Consider the following 25,432-nt stretch of genomic DNA (forward strand, 5'->3'; position numbering starts at 1 on the left):
AAATTCATTAGGATATTAAGTAAAGATCTTGTTCCATGAAAATATTTTGGACATTTTGTACTGTCAAAACTTAATTTTTGATTAGCAATAATGCATTGTTAAAAACTTTATTTGGACAACTTTAAAAGCAATTTTCTCAATATTTTGATTTTTTTTTTTTTTTTTTTGCACCCTCAGACTCCAGATTTTCATAGCTGTATCTCGGCCAAATATTGTCCAATTCTAACACCAATGGAAAGCTTATTTATTCAGCTTTCAGCAATTGAAAAAAATTGGTTTTGTGGTCCAGGGTCACAAATAGTCTTGCTTCCAAATACTAGAAAATGATAAAAAAAAATAATATCTGCCAACAAGCTCAGAAAAATCTACTTATTTTAATGGAAAAACATTCCCATTCCCATGTTTTATTACCATTGACAGATATTGGTTCTAGTATTAAGGATAAACTCAGACAAGACTTAATATGTTCATTTTGCATCTCAAGTATCTAATGTATTTACTGGAAAACAAAAATACTAAATTTTGTACAGTGCACACAACATTTAAGGCTTCCTGCTATACATTTAAGAACTTTCAAGGTCTTAGTTTGTGCAAGGGCAAATTTTAAGATCCTTTTACGACCCTGCCAAAAATCATATAAAGTAAAGATCATGTTCCAAGAAGATATTTTATATATTTTCTACTGTAAATATATAAAAACTTATTTTTTTAAAAAAAACTTAATTTGGACAACTTTAAAAGCAATTTTCTCAATATTTAGATTTTTTTTTTTTGCACCCTCAGATTCCAGATTTTAGTTGTATCTCGGCCAAATATTGTCTGAGATTCTACAAAACATATATCAATGGAAAGCTTATTTATTAAAAAAGGGTTTTGTGGTCCACGGTCCCAAATAGCCTTGCATCCAAAAACTACAATATGGATCTTTTACTGTACTTTCTAATCAATGCACAATATCCTACCTAGTTTTCTGCTTGGCAAAAGATTCATAGCCTAAATAAAGAAATAAATAATGAGAAAATCAAAGTTTATGAATAAAACAAAGGAATATCTGCCAACTGGTTCAGATAAATCAACTTAACTTAAAGGAAAAACATGTTTTCATTCCAAACTTGGTTCTAGTTTTAAGCATAAACTCAAGTATCAAGTATCTTAATGTATGGAAAACAAAAATGCTAAATTTTCTGACTTTATTAAGACTTTCAGATAAATTTAAGAACTTTTAAGGTCCTAGTTTGTGCAAGGGCACATTTTAAGACAATTTTAAGACCTGCAGAAACCCCAAATACTATGTACCAACATTTGGTACCAAAACTGGAAGACTAAAAACATTATTTGAAACCCCATCTGCCATTTATTTGTGAACCTGAACCACAAAACCAGTTATAAGGGTCATTTTTTATAAATATAAATAAGCTTTCCATTGAGGTATGGTTTGTAAGGATAGGACAATATTTGGTTGAGAACTATTTGAAAATTTGCAATCTAAGGGTGCAAAAAAGAAAAGAAAATTGCCTTTAAAATTGTCCCGATGAAGTTCTAAGCAATGCATATAACTTATAAAAAATTAAGACATCTACAAAATATCTTCATGGAACATGATGTTTAATTAATATAGAAAAATCTATTTTTTTGACACACTGTAGTCAAAATACAAAATACTACTACTAATAATAATGTACAAAATAGTTTTGGCTATTGCTACAAATATACCTGTGCTACTTAAGACTGGTTTTGCGGTCCAAGGTCACATTTTACATAACCTTTAACCTATAAATTCTTAAAGATATCTAATTAGAATATTATTTGTTTAGTGGTAGAAAACAACGAAATTGTTTGCTACCATATTTTGGTACCACTGCGTATCTTACGTAAATAAAATAAAATAAAATAATACAGCTCGTACACTATCTAAGTTTAACTTCATGAATTGGAAGTCTTTAAGTAACATAAAACAATAAATAAATAAAATAAAAAAACAGCAGTCTATTCTTGGCAGATACAGTACATACTAAAGAGCGCGCACTGGCGCTCCCCTCAGACGCGCGCGCGCGCACCAAACGGCGCGAAACAACCTGACAGGAGCAGCGCTGACACCCGCGGGATTTAATTACAGGTCACTAAACCTCACCGGATTTCTACTTTTTCCCTTTGTATGTGCTCAGCACACACTGGAAGTCGACATGTCTTCGTCTACAGAGATGACGGCCACTACGAAGATCACTCCGGAGGTTCTCCAGGAACTCCTGCAGTACTACAACCTCTCCCGCCAGGAATTCATCGACACCTACAACATCCAGCCGCTGGTTTACATCCCCGAACTCCCCACCGGAGCTAAAACCACGTTTGTCGTGATGTACGTGATTATTTTCGTGCTGGCGCTGGTCGGGAACAGTTTGGTGGTTTATATCGTGGTGCGTAAACGCGCGATGCGAACCGCCACCAACATCTTCATCTGCTCTCTGGCGGTCAGCGATCTGCTCATCACCTTCTTCTGCATCCCCTTCACACTGCTGCAGAACATCTCGACAGAGTGGCTGGGAGGTCAGAATCTGATTAAAAACACTTTAATTAATCATTAACAAACATGACATAACATTAAAATAGATAGGATTAGAAGAGTCAAACGCTGGAAACCTGTTGTCCTGCAATGACATGCTACTGTATTAATCAACTGAAACTACTTTCACCCTTCTGCGCCCTTATGGACATTTTTGTCCATTTCAGTTTTAATTTTAGTTATAAGTGTGCCTGTGTTAATGCCAACTGCATACATTTTGGCACAGGTGTTTATTTTTATTTAAAAATTGAATATTTCACCATCATTTCCTTCAAAAAAATCAATTTTACCCTCCGTACAAAAAAGTACTCACACTCAGGACCTTAAGGACATGTTCACATTGAAACCCATTAAAACTGCAATTTTCAACCCAGGGCCATTTGACTATAAAATGATGCAATATTTGCTAATAGGCATTCATTCCATTGGCAAGGCTTCAAATTTTGTAATTTTACTAGATCGTGCCATTTTTTCAAAATTGGCATATACATTTAAAAAAAAAATCTAACACTACATAAACATATACAGTAAATGCCTCAGAATTAGTGTTGTTGTTCTTCACTGACACACCCAAGAATCTAATAAGCAAAGAAAAACAATTCTGCTCAGCATTTAGTATATGAAAATTACTACTATCTTTCATTTTGTCAACAAAAAAAAAAAAAAACACCTGTGGCATTATGCAAACAAACAGCATTTTTGTTAGTTTACAATTACAATTTACAGTTACAATTCTGAAAATTAATGAATGAATCGACATTAGTGAAAGTGGAAAAAAATATTAATGAATCATATTTTTATGACAGTTTTTGGACATGGACATTTTTGTCCATTTTGCACCTATGTGTAACTTTTTTTTTAATGCACAAGGGTTAAACATTTCATATGCAAGTTATAATTCTATGGTTTATGAGCTTATGTTAACTTATATAAAAAATCTGAAAGACTGTTAAAGATGCATATGAACAGGTTGAGTATCCACGAACACATTTTCTCCTCTATATGTTCAATGTGAATTGCACATAACCGTTATTAGGAACATTTTATAATAACGTGCTATACTTTAACTTACCTAAAACATTTGATGTTTTTATTTCTAAACATTTTTCATAATTTACCATATCGCTGTTTTATGAGATCATAATAATTCAGAGGCTAACTGTTGGATGGAATATTACAGATTTATAAAGTAATTTGTCAGACTGTGGGAGCAAATTACAATTAACTAGTGATGATAAAAAAAAGGTAAAAACATTTTTAAAATTTGATAATTTAAAGTGAAAAGTAAAATACACATTCACAGAACTTAAATACATTAAATTAAATGTTTTAATTTGTATTGTTTTATGTTTGAATTTGTATTTATTATATACATTTAATTAATTTATTAATATTTTCTCAAAGTTTAACCTAATCTGAATGCTGAAAAACGAGCTAAAACTATCCAAAACTATCCATCTATCTATCCATCTATATGCGTGATAACATTAAAATAGATAGCTGACAGGGTTAGAAGAGTCAAACGCTGGCAACCTGCTGTCCTGCAATGACATGCTACTGTATTAATCAACTGAAACTACTTAACCCTTGTGCGCCCTTATGGACATTTTGTCCATTTCAGTTTTAATTTTAGTTATAAGTGTGCCTGTGTTAATGCCAACTGCATACAGTTTGGCTCAGGTGTTTATTTTTATTAAAAATTTAATATTTCACCATCATTTCCTTCAAAAAAATCAATTTTACCCTCCGTATAAAAAATACTCACACTCAGGACCTTAAGGACATGTTCACATTGAAACTGCAATTTTCAACCCAGGGCCATTTGACTATAAAATGATGCAATATTTGCTAATAGGTAGGGCTGGGCGATTTGGCCTAAAATCAAAATCTCGATTAATTGAACATTTTAACCCGATTACGATTAATGAACGATTATTTTATTCATTAATAAAATTATATTTAATTATATTTAAACAATATTAATTTTTTTGCCCTCATAGTTCACTGACAAGTTTTGTACAGTAAATATGCGCACATATTTTCAAGTGAGAGATTTTTGAATGAAGGGTGCACACACTATCTACTATCTATGATTATTTATTGAACATTAGTGTTGAACAACTGAAATTAAAGCACACATTGCTTAAAACGAAAAGTCACATTTTTTTTAATTAGTGAAAATAAATAATTTGCACTTTTGGAAACAAAATAAATTATTTATAAAATAATAATAAATATTAAAAGTAGAAAATAAGCAGTATCTCTTCTAAATAAAATTACTCTTGTATATCCTGTAAATACTTTTTACTGTATAAATACTGCTTAAGCTCTCCATGGATGGACATGTCGGCGGAATAACGCAACGTAACGGAGCGGGGTCACGTGACTCCACACGCAGTAGTGTTTTTAAAGGGAAAGTAATTGAAATAATTGACCTGGAAAAATTTGATCGATTATAGGTTCTGAATGTCGATTTCGATTACTTTTCGATTAATCGCCCAGCCCTACTAATAGGCATTCATTCTATTGGCAAGGCTTCAAATTTTTAATTTTACTAGATCGTGCCATTTTTTTTCAAATTTGGCATATACATTAAAAAAAACACTACATAAACATATAAATGCCTCAAATTTAATGTTGTTGTTCTTCACTGACACACTCAAGAATCTAATAAGCAAAGAAAAACAATTCTGCTCAGCATTTAGTGTATGAAAATTACTACTATCTTTCATGTTTTCATAAAAAAACACCTGTGGCATTATGCAAACAAACCAGCATTTAAATGGTTACAATTTTGAAAATTAATGCATGTTTGGTATCAATGGAGAGAACAGATGCTGGTTAAAAAAAATCGACGTTAGTGAAAGTGGAAAAAAATATTAATGAATCATATTTTTATGACAGTTTTTGGACATGGGCATTTTTGTCCATTTTGCACCTGTGTAACCTTTTCTTGAATGCACAAGGCTTAAACATTTCATATGTAAGTTATAATTCTATACTTTACCTAAAACATTTGATGTTTTTATTTCTAAACATTTTTCCTAATTTACCTTGTAAATGTATGAGATCATATTGATTAAGAGGCTAGACGGAATATTACTGGTTTATAAAGTAATTTGTCTAACTGTGGGAGCAAATTACAATTAACTAGTGGTGATAAAAAAGGTAATTAAAATTTTTAAATTTGATTAATTCAATTATTTAAAGTGAAAAGTAAAATTCACATTCACAGAACTTAAATACATTAAATTAAATACGTTTTAATTTATTTATTTGTATTGTTGTATAATTTAATTTGTATTTATTAAATACATTTAATTTATTTATTATTATTTTCTCAAAGTTTAACATAATCTGAATCTGGATGCTGAAAAAAAAATATATATACACACACACACACACACACACACACACACAACACAAGTGCACACATTAAATTGAAAATGGAAAAAAAATGTTAATACAAAATTCATAATTTTATAAATTAAAGAAAAAATTACTTTAAATAAAAATTTGTAAAAACAAAAATGAATGATCTCAATGCTAAACACTGCACCAATATTTGCGCCTACTTGAGCGATTCATAATAATTAATTATACAATTTAACAAATGTAAAATTCATGAGTAAATATTGTGTGAAATACAATCTCATTCCATTGAATTTACAATCATTAAATTGCATTAGCCATTTTTAGTATCAGTTTAATTTAATTTATTTATTGATTTATTTATTTATTATAGTAAAAACAGAATATAAAAATATTAATTAATAATTTAAATTTTAAATAATTACTTAAATACATAACATTCAGTACATTTAAATTTTTCATTTGATTTATTAAATACAATTATTTTATTTTTTCTCATAAAGTTTTACCTAATCTTGAAGCTGAAAAACATGCTGTCAGTCAACTATCCAGAACAATATATATGTATACACACACACACACACACACACACACACACTCACACCATGGCATCATGTTCAGTACCTTGGTATATGATGGAAATACCAAGATTTATGATTTTGGCAACAGATCAGCACCACAGTATATTTAAAAACCCCATGGTATTACCATCAGGCACCATTTCAGAGTTTCATAAGAGCCGTTTTCCCGTGGGATTTAATTAAATAGGTGCTTCAGGTCTGAATCTGAAAGTGGGATTAGGAGAAGTGTGGAGCAAATACACTGCAACATTTCTTTCTCTTATTTTTATATTTATCACTGCAATAAAACATGGAATATAAAAATGTAAATATGGTTTAGAAGTCATTAGACTAATATACACACACCTGGAAATATGGAAACACACACACTAACACTGTTGTGAGTAACAGCACACTTTGGCAAGTTTTGACTTTATGTCATGGTGACAACCAATGAGAGTGCAGACAGTGAAGGTCATGTGATCTACGACTGATACAGGTTTTGAGTATGCTAATTTTCCCCTAAAACTGTAAATTCTGCAGTGTTGAAATCTGAATTCTATGCACGGAGTCAAAAGTTCAGAGCTATTCAAACCAGAACTCACCTTCCTCAGCGTGTGCTTGAGTTTGTGCTCTCCTGCAATAGTATACATGTGAATGGAGCACAATGTGCAGTGACGCACCTTTAATCCTCAGTAATTCAGGGTTTTTGTGCTGCTCTCCTTCCCTCTGGACAATCGTTTTTCTGCAGTAAATCACTTTGATAGCTGGTCATGCTGCAGGAGCAAATGATATATGACTCTGTTAGTGCTACTAAAGCAACAAATGGACAAATGCACAATCAATCAATTAGGATTTTCATAACAGAACAAACATCTTGCCATGTCCTCAGAGCTTTTATCACATATGAATTAGTGATAAAAAAAAAAAACCATACAGACAAAACCAAATTAAACTCTGTGGCTTGTGACGATACATTAAGGTCTTAACTCACTAAACAATCAGTCTGTGCAAGAAACTAAACTGTATTTATATGATTTTTTTACTTCTGATTCACCGCAATGTCCAACTGTCCTGAGTGCATTCACAACAGCCGGCACATTATGAAGAGCAAGCAACCATAACTTCAGACGATCAGGCTCTAAAGTTGGGAGTTTTTGCAGTAAAAGCAAACGTAAACTTTTAGTTTTTAATTGGTTGCAACAACCAGGATAAGCACAATTAATTACCAGTGCCCTAAAATAACTAAAACTGAAATAAGATAATTAAAAAGAAAATAAAATTGAATTAAAAATCTATAAAAAAAATACATTAAATAAAATTTTCAGAATTCTACAAATGACAACTAACTGAAAATGAATGAAAAAATGGTTTAACTTACTTAAAAACAAAGAACTATATAGACGTATTTACAAATAAAAAAATAATTAACAAAAGCACAACACAATTACAAATTAAAATGAAAACAGATATATGAAACTTTCAGCTAGTTTTTAGTTCAGCACCATTTCTCATTTTCATTTTTCTTAAACTACTGCCAGTGATAATATAACATACGAAAGAAACGAAAAGAACTAAAAAATATAAATTAAAATAAGAGCTGAATAGACAATAATAAAAATACAATAGTTAATTGTCATAAAAATAACAAAAACATAAATATTAAAATTGAATACAATTTTATAAATGAAAGTTAAAGAAATAAAATTAAATAAAAACTGTAATAGTAAAAAAAGTAGATGATCTTAATACTAAACACTGCAAAAAAAGTCAAAATATTTTGAAAATAAAGTAGAAATATTAGCAGAAAAAAGTCGAAATTACGAGAATAAAGTGGAAATGTTTAGAGAATAAAGTCAAAATTACAAAAAATTAATTAATATACTCTATATTAAAAATATTATAACTTTAATTGCTAAGATTAATTTTGTCATAAAAAGAATAAACAATAAAATTTGATAACATTTTATAAATTAAATTAAAAAAATTAAATATTAATAGTAAAAAAAAAGTAGATTAATGATCTCAATATTAAACACTGCACCAATATTTGTGCCTACTTGACTAATAAATAATAATTCATGATATTCAACGTTCTGTTTTAAATGTAAAAATCTTTAAAAAATCTTTAAAAATCAGTAAATATTGTATGAAATACAAGCTCACTTAAGTGAATTTACTATCATTAAATTAAAAGCCATCTCTAAAATACATTTTATTTAATTTATTTAGTTTTTAACACCACGTCATTATCTTCATGGCAAAAATACAATAAATAATTGACAAAAAGCTATATAAGCCATTAAGGTTAAAACTAGACAAAAATACATTAAGGTGATACTTTCAAGGACCTTTCAAGGACTTTCCAGGTCCAATACCCTTAAATTCAAGGACTTAATGTGGGGACACATTTCAAGTGAGAGCAAGGTTACATTGTGTTACCTTTTTTTTTTGCATTTATTTTTGGCCATATGACAGAGATCTGATATTGTATTTGTTGTAAATGTGCAAAAATTTAGCAAGCTACAGGGCTCGAAATTGCGACATATGCTCCCAAAATGTAATCTGCGCGACCTCAAATTATATTTGGGAGCATTTGTGCGAGTGCGAGAAATTGTGGTGCGTCTTGGTTTCATTTCTTTACAAAACTTTCGCTATCCTAACTACTGCACAGACTGCTGTGAGCTGATGCAGTGACAGGTTCGCCGTTCTCTCATTTGATTGTGGACAATTAAAAGGTCTCCACAATCTACTATATTTCGAGCTACAGCGTACATTCTGTCAGATACAATTCTGGCGTATCCGTCTCAATATACTGTACAATGCGCCATACATGTACATCAAATGATAACTCAGCGGCAGAGTTCCACTCACTCGTAATTTCCACTGGGGACACGCTTTTCAAAATCCCGTTGGTGTCCTCCCACTTTCAAATGGTTTTGTTAAAGCAATCTCTTGTACTGTAGAATGCACGCTCCGCACCATCGAGAGTTTTGCAGGATCGTTAAAACGAAACCAAAAGTAAAACGTGCACGCGCTTTCAAAGGCAATTTTAATACTGCATTTAATGTCTACACGACTAAGAAAGAAGTGTTGTTTATTTTTTGTTGTTTATACTGTAGATTGTAGGGCTGGGCGATAATTATCATGTCGATAAAACGATAATGACAGTTCGATAAGCGCTCGATAATGTTTACGTACTCTGCGTGACGCTGCGCAGGCATTTTGCACCCTGCACTTCCGGATGCCGCACGCCACGCAGTATATTTACAGTACAGCTAGTATGCATAGGCTACAAAGTGTTAGTGAAATAACACACAAAATAAATTCAAGCACTTTCAAGGACCTGTAACTATGTACGTTTATTTTCAGAAACTTTCCAGGGCCTTGAAATTATTTTCACAAACTTTCAAGGATTTCAAGGACCTGTGGGAACCCTGATACATATTAGTTGAACACATCTCTGATTAAAACTGTTGTCTATTGACATTAAAATCAGTGCATGCGAGTAAAATGTGTTGAAAAGGAAGGCATGATTCTCTAGTATGAGTTGAGCACTACTTTAAGTGTGCATCTTGTGTTTTTTTGTGTTGTATGTGCAGGGGTTCTAGTATGTAAGACCGTTCCTTTTGTCCAGACCACAGCCATTGTCACCGGCATCCTCACCATGACCTGCATCGCTATCGAGAGATACCAGGGCATCGTCTATCCGCTCAAGATGAAGAGGCAGTACACGCCGAAACGAGCCTACAAGATGCTAGGTACAGTAAGGTCAAACACCCACACGCTCAACCCTGTCTGCATGATTAAAAGCAATGCTCCACAAGCCCTAGCAGGGTGTCCACGGGGTCTTAAAAAGTATTAAAAGTTGATAAAACAATTATGAGAAAATTAAGGCCCTTAAAAGGTATTAAAAAGTCTTAATAGCGTTTTTACGAGGTCTTAAATTTTGTTCAAGTGTTGTCCAAAGTGTTTGACTCCAAAAAAGCATAAATATATTTATTTTCCTTCTATTATTAACAACGGCATGCTCGGCCCATGCGATTGGTTTGGGCCGGGGCGCATCCGGGTGATGTCTCGTAATTTGCTACAAACGCGGGAAGGTCATGTGACGCTCTCCACATGTAGCGAAACCATAGAGCGAAACAGACGGCAAAATGGGAAAATGTAAGTTTGCGTACTCCTGGTTGGAGAAAGACGAGTATAAACAGTGAAAACAACCACAAGGCCTACTGTATGTATTGTAAAAAGAAAATTTGTATATTGTCGATGGGCATAAATGCTGTTAATTAAGGTATATTTTAATAAATCTTGCCTTTGGTTTAATTTATTCTTTCAAGCTTTGTTTCTTCCAAGCTTATCCAGGGCTTGACAATAAGGACTGCTGATGGCCCGGGGCCAGCGTGCGAGATGCTCAGGACTGTAGACAGGATCGTCACTGTCCCGATGTCACTGAAGTTTAATTTGCCTGTGACTGTTTGTCAAATTCGTGCAAATACAGTCTAAGAATCGAGAAACAGCTTGTGTTTTTAAGCGTTTAAATGCTACCTTCTCTGTGATGTTATGAACACCGTATTGCTTTTCGGATCCTCTTATCTGATTGGATGTTGTAAGCACTGTTGTTTTCTGTAACCTGGTAACAACCAGTACAGCGAAGAGACGGCAACATGGTGGCAACATCAAAAGGAAGCTAAAAGGAAAACGTCTGTTTCTAACTCGCATTTGCGACTAAAAATTACTACGTGCGACTGTGAAAAAAATATTTAGGAGCAGCATGTGCGACTGACCCCATCAGCATATTTGTGTTTGCGCTCAGTGGAGCTTCAAAGGTTTCTACGTGTTTTTGCAACGTAATGTAATGTATCACAGACATTTCTCACGAATCCGTTCATAAACAAAGTGTAGAGAGAGTAAATAAGAGACTGATTGTGCAGTAAGTTATAGAGAGCGCCGCTGATTATAATAGAGCTTTGTGATATCGCAAACTAAGATGAGTGACAACTTTTAATAATTTTTGTGGGAGTTTGTAAATGAGGTACTGATTTAATACAACAGTTAAATAAACAAGAAGTTATTATTAAGTGACTTACATTGTCTGACTATAACACTATGCCTGATTTTGCTCTGTTTCGTCGTCAAAAGTAGTCTGAAACAAGTCACAACGCATCTCCATTCAAACACAGCGGTGTTTCGTTTATGAATGAATGTGCGTTTTTAAACGAATTTTGTGAAATGATTCAATTTCCCATTCATTAAGAGTCACTTGCTTTATTCCCGAATGAACCATCTGTTCGAACGAATCAAATGAATAATATGATTCAGTAATTAAATCAGTCTCGTGCCGCCACCTGCTGGCAGATCTCTGTATTCAAAATTTTATAACATGAATTTATGAATTTGATTGCACTCATGGCACCTCTGAGCCTAATTAAACATATGAAAAGGTAAAAACCAAAAGGTAAAAAAAAAAATCATGGACGACCACCGTAAAAACAAAACCTTTAACATAAAGTCTGCTTAATAATACTATTTACTAATATTGTTTAATTTTCTTCTTTGCAACTACATTCCTTTAATAGGAGTCCTCCATTTATATATAGTTAACTGCTGATCTAGAACCATCAACCTGGACATACTGTTGTGCATAAATTTAGTTACATCACAATTATAATTTTTTAAAATTGTCAATTGTATTTAAGGAAACAGTGTTATATTTGGCTTTTGACACATTGTTTAAAATGTGGCTAAGAAATTATATTATAATTATATAAATATTACAGGGCTCGCAAAATCGCTAGCCTGACGTCCTGGGGCTATTGTATTTTCCAGTCGGGCTACCAAAATGTTTCACCGGCCTGCCCGACGGGCTATCGTAAACTAGAGGGCTCCTGCTTGCAATTGATTGCAATTATCGACCCATGTTTTTATGCAGCAAACACATGGAGTTGTAAATGTGAAGGAAGTTAATGTGCCTTCTAAAATACTAAACAATTAAGACAGTAATATTTATGTTTTAAATAAATATAATAAATTATATACTCGATTTATAAATTGACTTAAATTGATATTTAAAAATAATGCAGACACACCAAAGAGTGAAATAAAATTCCTTCCTTGATATTTGTTTATATTTGTGTACCTTTTTTTATTTGGGGTAGTTAAATTAATTTTCGGGCTACCAAAATCTGAAGAGTGCCTGCCCGAAGGGCTACCAGAGATTTTGAAATTTTGCGAGTCCTGTATAATAACTATTTTTATTTTTTGGTTGGGCCAGTGAAAATTTTGGCAGGGCAAGTGAAAATCTGAACCACTGGCCCGATCAGGCCAGTAGAAAAAATCCTTAGCGTTGAACCCTGTTATCTGAGTTCTGTTGCATGGTTGTGATCCATTGATTTATTTAACTACAGCTGTTTATTAACAACTGTTTATTAAGTTAAAGGTTTGATACTGATTAGAAGTTGAAGTGGCAATGAGGTCTTAAACTATTCTGAGAAGGTCTTTAAAAAGTCTTAAAAAGGTATTGAAATTACCTTTAGGATTCCTGCATATACCCTGCCTAGAAATCAACATGAGATCAAACCTGACTCCACTTATGTTCCTAAAACACACTCCTGGTGTTACTCTGCATGATTCACCAGTTATTCTTAAGAAAAGATAAAAGTTTCCTTAAAATGTATTAACTTGCTGCACCACTAAAACTACTTTTTTTTGGATGACATCACAAATCCCTCTTACATTTCAAATGTCATCTCAGTAGGCAAGCTTGGTTTTTTGTGAAGTGAGTGAATGTCTCTGAAGCTCCTCATGACCTGTCTGACATAACTCCCATCATGCAATCCACAGCCTTCTGTGATCTCTAAGGGTTTTATCTGGAGGTCTGTGGACTGAAACAGAGAAATGTCTTAAATTATTAAAGAGTGTCCATACATTTCAAAAGGTTTGAAATATTCTTTATAGATTATAACAGTTTCTGACCACTTCTTCAGTGGCCTCAGTTCCAGAAGTATATATTTTTTACATTAATTGAATTGCATAGGGATTTAAGAAAATGGTTGTTAAAGCATTAAAATGCAAAAAAAGGCACTTAACAACAAAATATTATCAGAATAAAGTCGAAATACTACAGGAAAAAGTCGAAATATTTTGAAAATAAAGTCGAAATGTTTCGAGAATAAAGTCAAAATTACGAATATTAATTTTGTAGCAATTACTAGATTATGTGTGTGCAGGTTATACTCTCAAAGTATTATAACTTTAATTTCTATGATTTCAATTCTCAAAACATTTATTCTCGTAGCATTTCGACTTTGTTCTTGAAATGCTTCAAGAACAAAGTTGAAACGTTTCCAGAACAAAGTCGAGAGAACTTTGTTCTCCTAGTATTTCCTCTTTATTCTCGAAACATTTCGTCTTTATTCTCTTAACTTTATACTCATAATATTTGCCTTTATTCTCATAGTATTTTTAGTTTATTCTCGTAATATTTAGACTATTATCGTAGTATTTTAAGTTAATTCTCGTAGTAATTCGACTTTAGTTTATTCTTATTCTCATAATATTTAGACTTTATTCTCGTAGTATTTAGACTTCAGTCTGGCTGTATTTTGAGTTTATTCTCGTAGTAATTCGGCTTTATTCTAGTAGTATTTTGACTGTATTCTCGTAACATTTTGACTCTATTCTAAAAACATTCCGACATTATTCTAATAGCATATTTCTAATTGAATCTTGTAATATACATTAATTTTTTTTTTTATTTTATTTTTTTTATGTGGCACTAAAATGTCATCGTAATATATGTATATATTAATGCTACAATTATGCTTGTAATTTGCAGTGCTTCATAGGAGCAATTGAAGTTCTTCTGGTTCAATTTTCTTGCCACAATATTCTGATTACTGGACATAATTGCAAATCATGGGTAATTGCTGTTAAATGTTTCTTTTTTTTTAAGTTTTAATAATGCACTCTGATGCAGCTCACAGCAGGTCTGCTTTAATGCTTTATGAGTTCATGTTAAAAATCAATCCCCCCATGGAGAAAATAACAGCATAAGACCATCATCAAACATGTAAATCTCTCTCTGCTGGGCAATACAGTGAGGCAATGAAAGCATTAGCTCATTTGCATGTGTAAATATGAAGTGTTCACCAAAGGGCTTTTGTCTGGATGTTCTCTAATAGGTTAACGTATATGCAGCGATGCATTTCTGTTCATTATTAACAGCACAGGCTCACGGGACAGAACCCAGTAATGATCTGATTTATATACATCTATGCAGGGCTGGTGTGGATCGCTGCTGTCATGGTTGGATCGCCGATGCTGTTCGTGCAACAGCTAGAGGTGAGTGACATTGCAAAGAAAGCTGCCAGATAAACTTTAAATCAAAATCACTGCAAGCGAAGTTAACCAATTGTATTTAACAAGTGCAAGGTTAATTGCTTTGACACACAGAAATGATAATTTAGTCAAGCCTGACCGCCAGCAGATCAAACGCGCTGATGCCACATCAGTCTGTCCTTGAAATCAGGGTGCAACTTGCTTCTGAGAGTCTTATCGCAAAAGTGCATGCGTTATTCATCGATTTTTTTTGAGTTCACCAAACAAGTCTATACTGACCCTCGTGTCCTTCACAGCTGCAGGCCGATATGAACACTTCTGAAGAAACTGCTGCCATAATTGTGTCAAACCACAAAAGTGTCAAAACAGTCCAAGAATAGTGCTGCATGATGAGAAAAGTTAAAGGAATACAGTTGAGGTCAAAAGTTTACACCCCACTTTCAGAATCTGCAAAATAAGAGGGATCATACAAAATGCATGTTATTGTTTATTTAGTACTAGAGATGCACCGATCTGGATTTTGGGGGCCGATCACCGATCACCAAAAGCAGTATCTGCCGATCCCGATATTACCGATCACAGCGTCAAATCCATAAATCCTTCAATATTGTTGTCTCATGTACAAACATTGACATTGTATTATTAGTATAAAAAGTAGGAAATGAGAAAGTATCATGAATTGACCAGTTTTATTGCAGGCTGAGGCAAATTTCAATATTGAACACCCTCGAGACTCTCATAGACAACTTGGACTCAGCTTACATAGAGTAAGTGTTGCTTACCATCTTAAACTGTCTTTTGGCAGTAATTATGTGTACAACACAACATTTCACTCTTTTAGAGTTGACACAATTTGTAAACTATGAACCTTTTTTCTGTGGAAAAAGGAGTTAAATCTTAAAATTAAAAAAAAAAAATATGTGCAAAACACACTTGTGCACCATAATAAACATTTAAAGTCCACCTGAAATCAAAATTAAACTTTTTTGGCTTTTAGTATGAATATATTAGCTTTAAGATTATCTATAAGCTAGTGTGCTGCAAAACAATGACAAAATTTGCGTTTACAAGATATGAGCATTCAAAACTTACAGTCTCGGCACTTCCACCAATATGAATCAACGATTTGGATGATATCACCGTGCACTTCAGTTTCTCATCAAACGTTCTGTCCAATCAAATGCTCTCTAGAGTCCGTAGTGTCCCGCCCCCTACACAGAGACGCATTAACCCGGAGCAGATCATATGCGCTCATATGTGCAATCGGCATGTATTACATTACACAGCCTCAGCATGATTATGATCACTATTTCGTTTTAGCAAGAGTTTCATATTGAATCTGTGGGTGATTTATTAGTCTGTGGCTGTCATAAGCTTACAAATGCGGCTTTACTGAGCTCAACGGCTCTGACCGGAGCAGATATAAATGGAACGCTATTGGCTATTCAAAATAAGCGGGCGGGGCTAGGCGATATGTTTTTGTTTCAGTTAAAAGTACGTGACCACATAGAATAACGCTGTGTGTTTCAAGGCACTTCAGTGGACCTTTAACTCTCAGGAGGCTCTTTCTTAGAATCACAATTTAGAGTTTAGCAACAAGCTTTTTGTGGAAAAATGAAATAAATATGCCATACATATGCATATACACATACATATACAGAGTGCAATTTGTGAAAAAACCAAGGGGGATGCTTTTGAAAACTTTTTTTTCTCTCTCCATAGGGAGAGGTTGACCAAACTGTTAGTGTAATCTGTTAACAACGCGCATTATATGCCCGTCTTTTTAGGCAAGAACCAGATAATGAGTGTCAGGTCATGAAATGTTTTTAATACGACGGAAGCTGTATTATGTGATCACAATTTAATAAAAACATTGTAAGTTATTTAATTTCAAACAACGAATACATTTTATAGAGAAGGTGAACAAAGTATCAATGCAGCTTTTTGGAAACTCCGAATCAGTAAACCACTGAGTCGCAAAAGGATTCACTGTTTCGAAGCGCTCCAATCGGATCGTGAATCATTTGATTCAGAACGTTCAACTTCAAAGCGCGAATAATTTGATTTAGATCGGGACGTTGGAGCGGCTTCGCGGGACGTTTTATCCCCACCATGGATAAAAATAATTCAGCAGAGGCAGGGATGCATAGACCATATACATGCACGCTCTTTTTCTTTTTCTTTTTCTTTCTCTGCCTTATCAGAAGCTGAATTTGTAAACTCGGTATACTTCTTAATGTGAGAAACTTTCAAATGTCGTATCATGTTCGTTGTGTTGAAATTCTTTTGTAGCACTCCTCCTCGGGGTATCTCCTTTGCACACACCTTGCAAACGGCAAATTTGTTGTCCTTCTCGGACACGTTGTAAATAACCCATACCGGCGACGTCATCTTCAGTGTTAATGTTAATGCGTTGTAGAGACAGCCACGCCCATTAGGAGACCCTAGTCTGAGAAGTGGGAATGCGTGCTCTGGCGGCTGTTTGTTGTTGTAAACGTCATCTGATCGGCCTGCTCTGATCTATTTTGAGAACTCCGATCAAAACCGATAGCGCCCCTATCGGTCGATTGCGATCGATCGGTGCATCTCTGTTTAGTACTGATCTGAATAAGATAATTCACATAAAAGATGTTTACAAAAAGTCCATAAGAGAAAATAATAGCTAAAAAAAATTACATCTCCTTGATTAGTAATACTATGTTGTTACCTGAATGATCCACAGCTGTGTTTTTTTGTTAGCGATAGTTGTTCACGAGTCCCTTGTTTGCCCTCAACAGTTAAACTGTCTGCTTTCCAACAATGTCTGTATGATTTTGAAATCCATCTTTTCACACTGAGGACAACTGAGGGACTCATATGCAACTATTACAGAAGGTTCAAACAGGTAACAACACAGTATCCAGAATCAACTGTGTGTAAACTTTTGAAAAGGGTTACTTTTATAAATTCAAATATTATTTTCTCTTGTGGACTATATGTGAACATCTTTCATGTGAAATATCGTATTCAGGTCAGTGCTAAATAAACAATAACATGCATTTTGTATGATCCCTCTTATTTTGCAGATTCTCAAAGGGGGATGTAAACTTTTGACCTCAACTGTAGTTGACCCGAAAATAAGAAATTGCTGAAAATGTGCTCAACCTTAGACCATCCCAGATGTAGATGAGTTTGTTTTTTCATCAGATTTGGAGAAATGTGTCATTCCATCACTTGCTCACCAATGGATCCTCTGGAGTGAATGGGTGCCGTCAGAATGAGACTCCAAACAGCTGATAAAAACATCACAATAATCCACAAGTAATCCACACCACTCCAGTCCATCAGTTAATATCTTGAGAAGACAAAAGCTGAGACAAATCCATCATTAAGATGTTTTTAACTAAAATGCGACTTCATAATCCATAATAACGCTTTCTCCAATGAAAAAGTGGTCTGATCTGAAACAAGAGAGAAATCTGCACAGATTATGCAACATTTACAAGCCAAAACAGCTCTAAACAAATATGTGGCTGGATTTTGATGTGAGAGACAACAGGAGATGGACTTTTTTCACTGGAGGAAGCATTATTATAGATTATGGACTCATATTCAAGTTAAAACATCTCCTCAAGATGTTAACTGATGGACTGGAGTGGGGTGGATTACTTGTGATGTTTTTATCAGCTGTTTGGACTCTCATTCTGACGGCACCCATTCACATCCACTGGTGAGCAAGTGATGCAGTGCAACATTTCTCCAAATCTGATAAAGAAACAGACTCATCTACATCTTTGATGGCCACAGGATAAGTACATTTTTAACATTTTTGGCTGAACTATTTCTTCAAACATGGTTTGCATTTAAATGCATTTAAAGGTGCTATCATCAATTTCAATCATTATGCAACTATTTCTTCAAATGCTTAGTTTCTTAAAAAATGTCTAAAGACTGACAGTTAGAGAACATAGTTTGACTGAAGTTCCTGAACAGATGGTAAGAACATTCTATGCATGCAACTCTAAAATAAATAGCTTACAGCACTTTTAAAGTCTTGCATGCTCTCTATGAATACCAATTAGGTTTACTCTCTTATCTGTGTTCCTCAGGTAAAGTACGACTTCCTGTACGATCATCATCACGTGTGCTGTCAGGAGCGCTGGCATTCGCTGCTGCACCGTCAGGTTTACACCACCTTCATCATGGTGGCGCTGTTCCTGCTGCCGCTGGCCGCCATGCTCTTCCTCTACAGCCGCATCGGCATCGAGCTCTGGATCCGGAAACGTGTGGGAGACTCCTCTGTCCTCAGCACCATGAACCACAGAGAGATCAACAAAATCTCCAGGTAAGGGTCAAAACAAACAAAGACCTGCTAATAAATAAAAAAAGATTATAATTAAACTGATAATATAAAGCATGTGACTTCACCTTCAAAACGCCTTTTATTTATGGCTTTCTGACATTTTTTTAAATTATTTTACCCAATAACATTAGATGTTTTGATGTTAACAAATCAAGCCATTTAATTAATAATATGGAATAAAATTACTTTGGAAGCCTTTTGAAGTCATTATGTAAAATGCATTATATAGGTATTCAAAATGTATATTGAAATGCATTATATCTTTTCATGAATTAATTAAATAACTAAACTAAAGATAAATACACTAAAGCTAGAACACATTATAATATTTGCAGATTACTTGTATTAATAAATAAATAAATCGTTGCATGATTTCATTGATTTGGGGAAAAAAAAAATGATTGCAATTTTTCTGATCTAAATTTTAATTGAGCTTAAAAGACTAAACAAAAAAGGTTACACAATTTGGCCAAAAAAATGTATTTATTTATTATATTTAATTATGGCTATGAAATATTATCAATAATTATTAATGACTATTTTATTTATTTATTTATTTATTTATTATAATTCATTATTGGGGCTGTCAAGTAATTCAATAAAAATAAAAAACAGGTTTTCTTTGCTTGTTTGTAGGGTTACACAATTTTGCCAAAATGAATTATATTTAACTATGGCAATACAATATTATTAATAATAATTATTATTAACTATAATTATTATTTTATTTATTTATTATAATTATTAATTATTAGGGCTGTCAAATGATTAAACAAAAACAAAACAAAACAGGTTTTCTTTGCTTGTCTGTAGGGTTACACAATCTGGCCAAAATGTATTTATTATATTTAATTTTGGCAATAAAAAATTATTATTAATAATAATTAGCATTCTTAACTGGAATTATTATTTTATTTATTATAATTATTAGGGCTGTCAAGTGATTAAACAAAAACATGTTTTATTTGCTTGTTTGTTGGGTTACACAATTGAACCAAAGTGTATTTATTAATTATATGAAATAATAGCAATTAAATATTAATTGTAATGATTATTATTAACTTTATTATTTTATTTTTTTATTATAATTATTAATTATTAGGGCTGTCCTAATAATTTGGTTTTCTTTGCTTGTGTATAAGGTTACACAATTTGGACAGCATTTATTTATTTATTATATGTTATAATGGCAAAAATTTATTTAATAATTATTATTATTAACTAATTATTATTTTGTTTATTTATTTATTATAATCATTAATTATTAGGGCTGTCAAATTATTTAATAAAAACAAAACAGGTTTTCTTTGTTTGTTTGCAGGGTTACACTATTTGGCCAAAATGTATTTATTTATTAGATTTAATTATTGCAATAAATAATATTCATAATTATTATTTTTTAACTGTAATTATTATTTTATTTTTTATTATAATTATTAAGGCTGTCAAGTGATGTAGGGTTACACTCTTTAATTATTTATTATATTTAATTATGGTGATAAAATATTATTATAAATTATAATTATTATCAACTGTAATTATTATATTTATTTAACTGGTGTGTTATAATGCATTATACTTTTTAAAGGTGTAACAATGAATGCATTACAAGGCATAATCAATGCAATAAAAATACTAATGCATTATATAAAGACTCCAAGCAAGTATTTACTCAGACGACATAAGCAAAATGCATTGTGTGAATGAGATTTTCTGCAAATAAACCGTCATGAAATGACAGAAACGTACCTTCACAGCTGTATTTTGTTTCTGTTCAAACAGGAAGAAGAAACGGGCCGTCAAAATGATGATTACTATTGTCCTGCTGTTCACCATCTGCTGGGCTCCGTTTCATATCGTGCACATGCTGTTCGAGTACAGTAAGCGTGTACCGCTGCATTCACTCCTGTAATCTGCGTCACATGATGCTTTAGAGTAAAAGGCTTGAAAATGAATGGTTGTGAATGGAAATCAGCTCAATTGTAGTAGTGTGATGATCACACAAAGCACATTATTCATGGTGTAATTACAGTAACCTGTGGTTATGTGGCGTCTCCGTTACAGTGCGGGTCACTCGTATTTGAGGCTGAACCCACAATCACTGTTAACAGCCCGGATGATTAATCGTTAAGACTAGTAGCACCCACCAACAGAAGGTTAAAAAGGTCAAATGCTTCTGATTTATTTGATTTCCTCTCACTGTTTGAGCACAACAGCATGATACTGTCAATTCAGATATTCCTGAAATAAAACAGGTAATGTTCTGGGGAACTAGTTCTGCATCCAGTTTTGATTATTACATCATTTGGAGACCCATTAGCACTCAACACTGTGAACAAACATTAAAAATATGCAATAACAAGACTCACATTTTCCAATTTTTCGGATATAGAATTTTGATTGAAATGGTCAACAACAACAAAAAAGAAAGAATCCAGGTCTGTTGTGCTCATTTGCACAATCGTATCATTATGACTATGAAATAATATTAATAACAACAAAAATAATAAATAACTTTACTATTACTAACAGTAACAATATTTATTAATCAATAGATTTTATTAATAATAGTAATAATTTTTATTTAGCATGACTATAATATATAACATAATGATGATAATAAATATTTATAATTTAAAAATAAAAACAATATAATTTATATTTCACTGTAAAATAATATTAGATAATAATAATAGTAGTAGTAATATTTTTATATTTATAATAATATTTTTAATATCAATAACTATTTTTCTTATTGATAGTAATTCTTTTGATTTAGTCATTTTTATTTAGTAAGGGTTGCACAAGTTGGTCCAAATATTGTGATTATATATCAATAGGACTATAAAATAATAATAATAATAATTATAAAATTATTTATTATTTAATTATTATTGACATTAATATTATTAATAATATTTTATTTAGTAGCAATATTTTTTTATGCTTAAAAAAATTACTAAATTAAAAAAATATTTATATGTACAATATAATAAAATAATAAATAATAGTATTATTTTTATCTTCACTTTTTTATAATTATAATAATTGTTATTTTAATTTAGTGGTCATTTTTATTTAGGGCTGCACAAATTGGTCAAAATATTGTAATTATATATCAATAAGACTATAAAATAATAATACTACTAATAAAAAAAACAATTATTATTTATTTTGCAGTTGTAATAATGTAGGGCTGCATATTTTGGATCCATAATAATAATAATAGATAATTCATAACATGTAATATAATTATTAATAATATTTTTCATCATTTTATTTGGTAGCAATAATTATATGTTAAAAATACTAAATCAAAACAGTAAGTATATAATTTATCATATTTAATTGTAAAATAATATTTAATAATAGTATTAATATTTTTATATTTGCAATATAATAATACGATTATTCATGACACGTAATATTTTGGTCATTTTTAGTAGCAATAATTATTTTTATGCTAAAAACTTACTAAACCAAAACAGTAAAAATATAACTTAAAATAATATTAAATAATAATAGTATTAATATATTTATATTTACAATATAATTTAAATAATATTATTTTTATTATTTTTTATTAATAATAGCAAATATTAGGCTGCACAAATTGGTTAAAATATTGTGATTATATATCAATATGACTATAAAATAATAATTAAAAATGTAATTTAACAATTAATTATTATTAACTTACTAAATATTATTTTTTTATTTTGCAGTTGTAATAATAATGTAGGGCTTCATAGTTTGGATTCATGATAATAATAATATTAATAATAGATAATTCATAACATAATTATTAATAATTTATAATGATTTTGTTTAGTAGCAGTAATTATTATTTCTATGCTAACAAAATTACTGAAACAAAACAGTAAAAATATAATATTTCACCTAAAAAACAATAATTGGTATAAAAAAACATTTATATTTATAATATAATAAAATAATAATATTTGAAACATTTTATTTTAGATTACAACTGTGAAATTGCAATTCTAATATTATGGTCTTTTAATTTTAAAAACAAAAGTAAACGCATTGCCTTCCCATATGATTTTACAAACTGAGAATAAATAGTTCAAATAACCTTTGTTGCTAATAAACTGTTAATAAAAGCCGTCCACATACCTGACAATAAAACAAGTAAGGAGTAAACCTTCAACTGTAAATTCTATCTGTGTGTTCTTCATTCAGACGACCTGGAGAAGAAGTATGACGAGGTGACGGTGAACATGATCATCGCTGTGGTCCAGGCCATCGGCTTCTCCAACTCCTTCAACAACCCCGTCGTCTACGCCTTCATGAACGAGAACTTCAAGAAGAACTGCGTCGCTACTCTTTCGGCGTACCTGCGGCGTCCCGTGCGGCAGAGCGGCGCCGTTCAGCGGCCCAACCTCAGCGTGCACTTCTCCAAACACCTCAAAACGGAGGCCTTCAGCAGCAACACCACCAGCGGGAACAACGCCACCCTGCAAACACAGAACCGAGTGCTGACGTCTTCACAAGGAGATCTGGAGATATCGACGGCGTTCACAGAGCAGAAAGTCAAAACTGCTTCCTCTCAGCTTCCGTCCAGCAGCTCCTGTGTGAAATAAACTCAATGCAGGAGGATGAGAGCTTTATTGTGATCTGATGGCAACAAACACAGCCTGGAGGGAATCTCAACAATGCTGTGGCATGAGTTCAGGATATCACATCCACCATGAGAGACGAGGATCCAGAAAAGACGTCTTAGTGGTTCATGAGCAGCACAAAGGAAATGCAACAGACTGACCTCACTTGAGAAGTGTGAAGATCAACATTCGGTCATTATTTACTTACAATCGTGTTGTTTCAAACCTGGATGCTGGTGCTTTTTCTGTGGAACGGAAAAGGAGAAATTCTGCAAAATCTTCAGCTCCACATAACAACAGTTTACAGATTGCAGAGCCTAAAGGGACGTGGAGTGAGATAAAAGTATGAGATTTGAGGAAAAATTATATTTCAGTGCTTTCTCTGGGGTTATTTTAGTGTTAGAATTTGTTTACAATTATATTTTAATTGTTTTAAACATTTTAATTTAATTATTATTTACTTAATTACAAATATTAAACATTAAACTAGAAAACTATTTAAATATTTTAATTTATTTAAATTTTTTACATTTAATTTTTTTAGGTGCTGTCAAACGATTAATCACATCCAAAATAAAAGATTTATTTGCATAATATATTTGTGTGTGTATTATGTATATCTATGATGTATATATACATATACACACACGCCTGTATATATTTAAAATATATATACGTTTATATATTAAGAATATTTATATTTATATATATATATATATATATATATATATATATATATATATATTATATGAAATTAAATATATACACATGAATATATTTTTTAAATTATTAAAATATTTTTATATACATAATAAATATACACATTATGTAAACAAGTTTTATTTTGAATGCAATTAATCGCAATTATTATTTTTTTTAATGTTTAGCAAATTATGTTTTTGCCAAATTTATCGATTTTTAAAAATGTTTATAGTTTTGATTAATTTTTGATTTCAGTTTTACGTTTTACTTTAGTACATCAAAATAAACTAGCTGAAATGCAAAAAAAAAAAAATTGTAAATGTTTATTTTGGTTCAGTTAATATGTCAATAATAGATGTATATTTTAAGTAACAAAAACATCTTATGGTTTTAGCTTTAGTTAACTATAGTAATTCTAGAATGCAAAAGTTTTGAAATATAGTTTTTCCTCCTATGTCATTCATTTATTTATATATATTATACATATATATGCTGCCACTCAAAAGTGTGGGATCTTTAAGATTTTTAATGCTTTTCTGCTCATCAAGGCTGCATTTATTTGATTAAAAATACAGAAAAAAACTGTAATGTTGTGAAGTATTATTGAAATTTTAAAAAGTGGTTTCTATTTCATTATACTTAAACATAGAATTTATTCCCGTGATGCAAAGCTGAATTTTCAGCATCAATACTGCAGTCTTCGGTGTCACATGATCCTTCAGAAATCATTCTAATATGCTGATTTATTACTTTTATTATCAATGTTGGAAATAGTTGTGCTGCTTAATATTTTTGGAACCTGTGATACTTTAAGGATTCTTTGATGAGTAAAATGTTAAAAAATAACAGCATTTATTCAAAAATGATCAAAAAAATATTTTCTAACAAACGTATTTACTATCACTTTCTATCATTTTAACACACCCTTGCTGAA

At 31.8% G+C, this 25,432-nt stretch overlaps 1 protein-coding gene across 1 annotated transcript; it reads left to right on the forward strand.

The window, feature by feature from the left end:
• Window positions 1–2,183: 2,183 nt before the first annotated feature.
• Window positions 2,184–23,778, forward strand: LOC141298438 (pyroglutamylated RF-amide peptide receptor-like). The gene is made up of 6 exons (XM_073828959.1): window positions 2,184–2,544; window positions 10,095–10,253; window positions 14,774–14,835; window positions 18,921–19,156; window positions 20,957–21,054; window positions 23,378–23,778. Exons 1-6 carry the CDS (start codon window positions 2,184–2,186, stop codon window positions 23,776–23,778), a joined length of 1,317 nt encoding a protein of 438 aa, XP_073685060.1.
• The last annotated feature ends 1,654 nt before the right edge of the window (window positions 23,779–25,432 follow it).

Source organism: Garra rufa, chromosome 22 (genome assembly GCF_049309525.1).
Source record: "Garra rufa chromosome 22, GarRuf1.0, whole genome shotgun sequence".
Classification (NCBI taxonomy): Eukaryota; Metazoa; Chordata; class Actinopteri; order Cypriniformes; family Cyprinidae; genus Garra; species Garra rufa.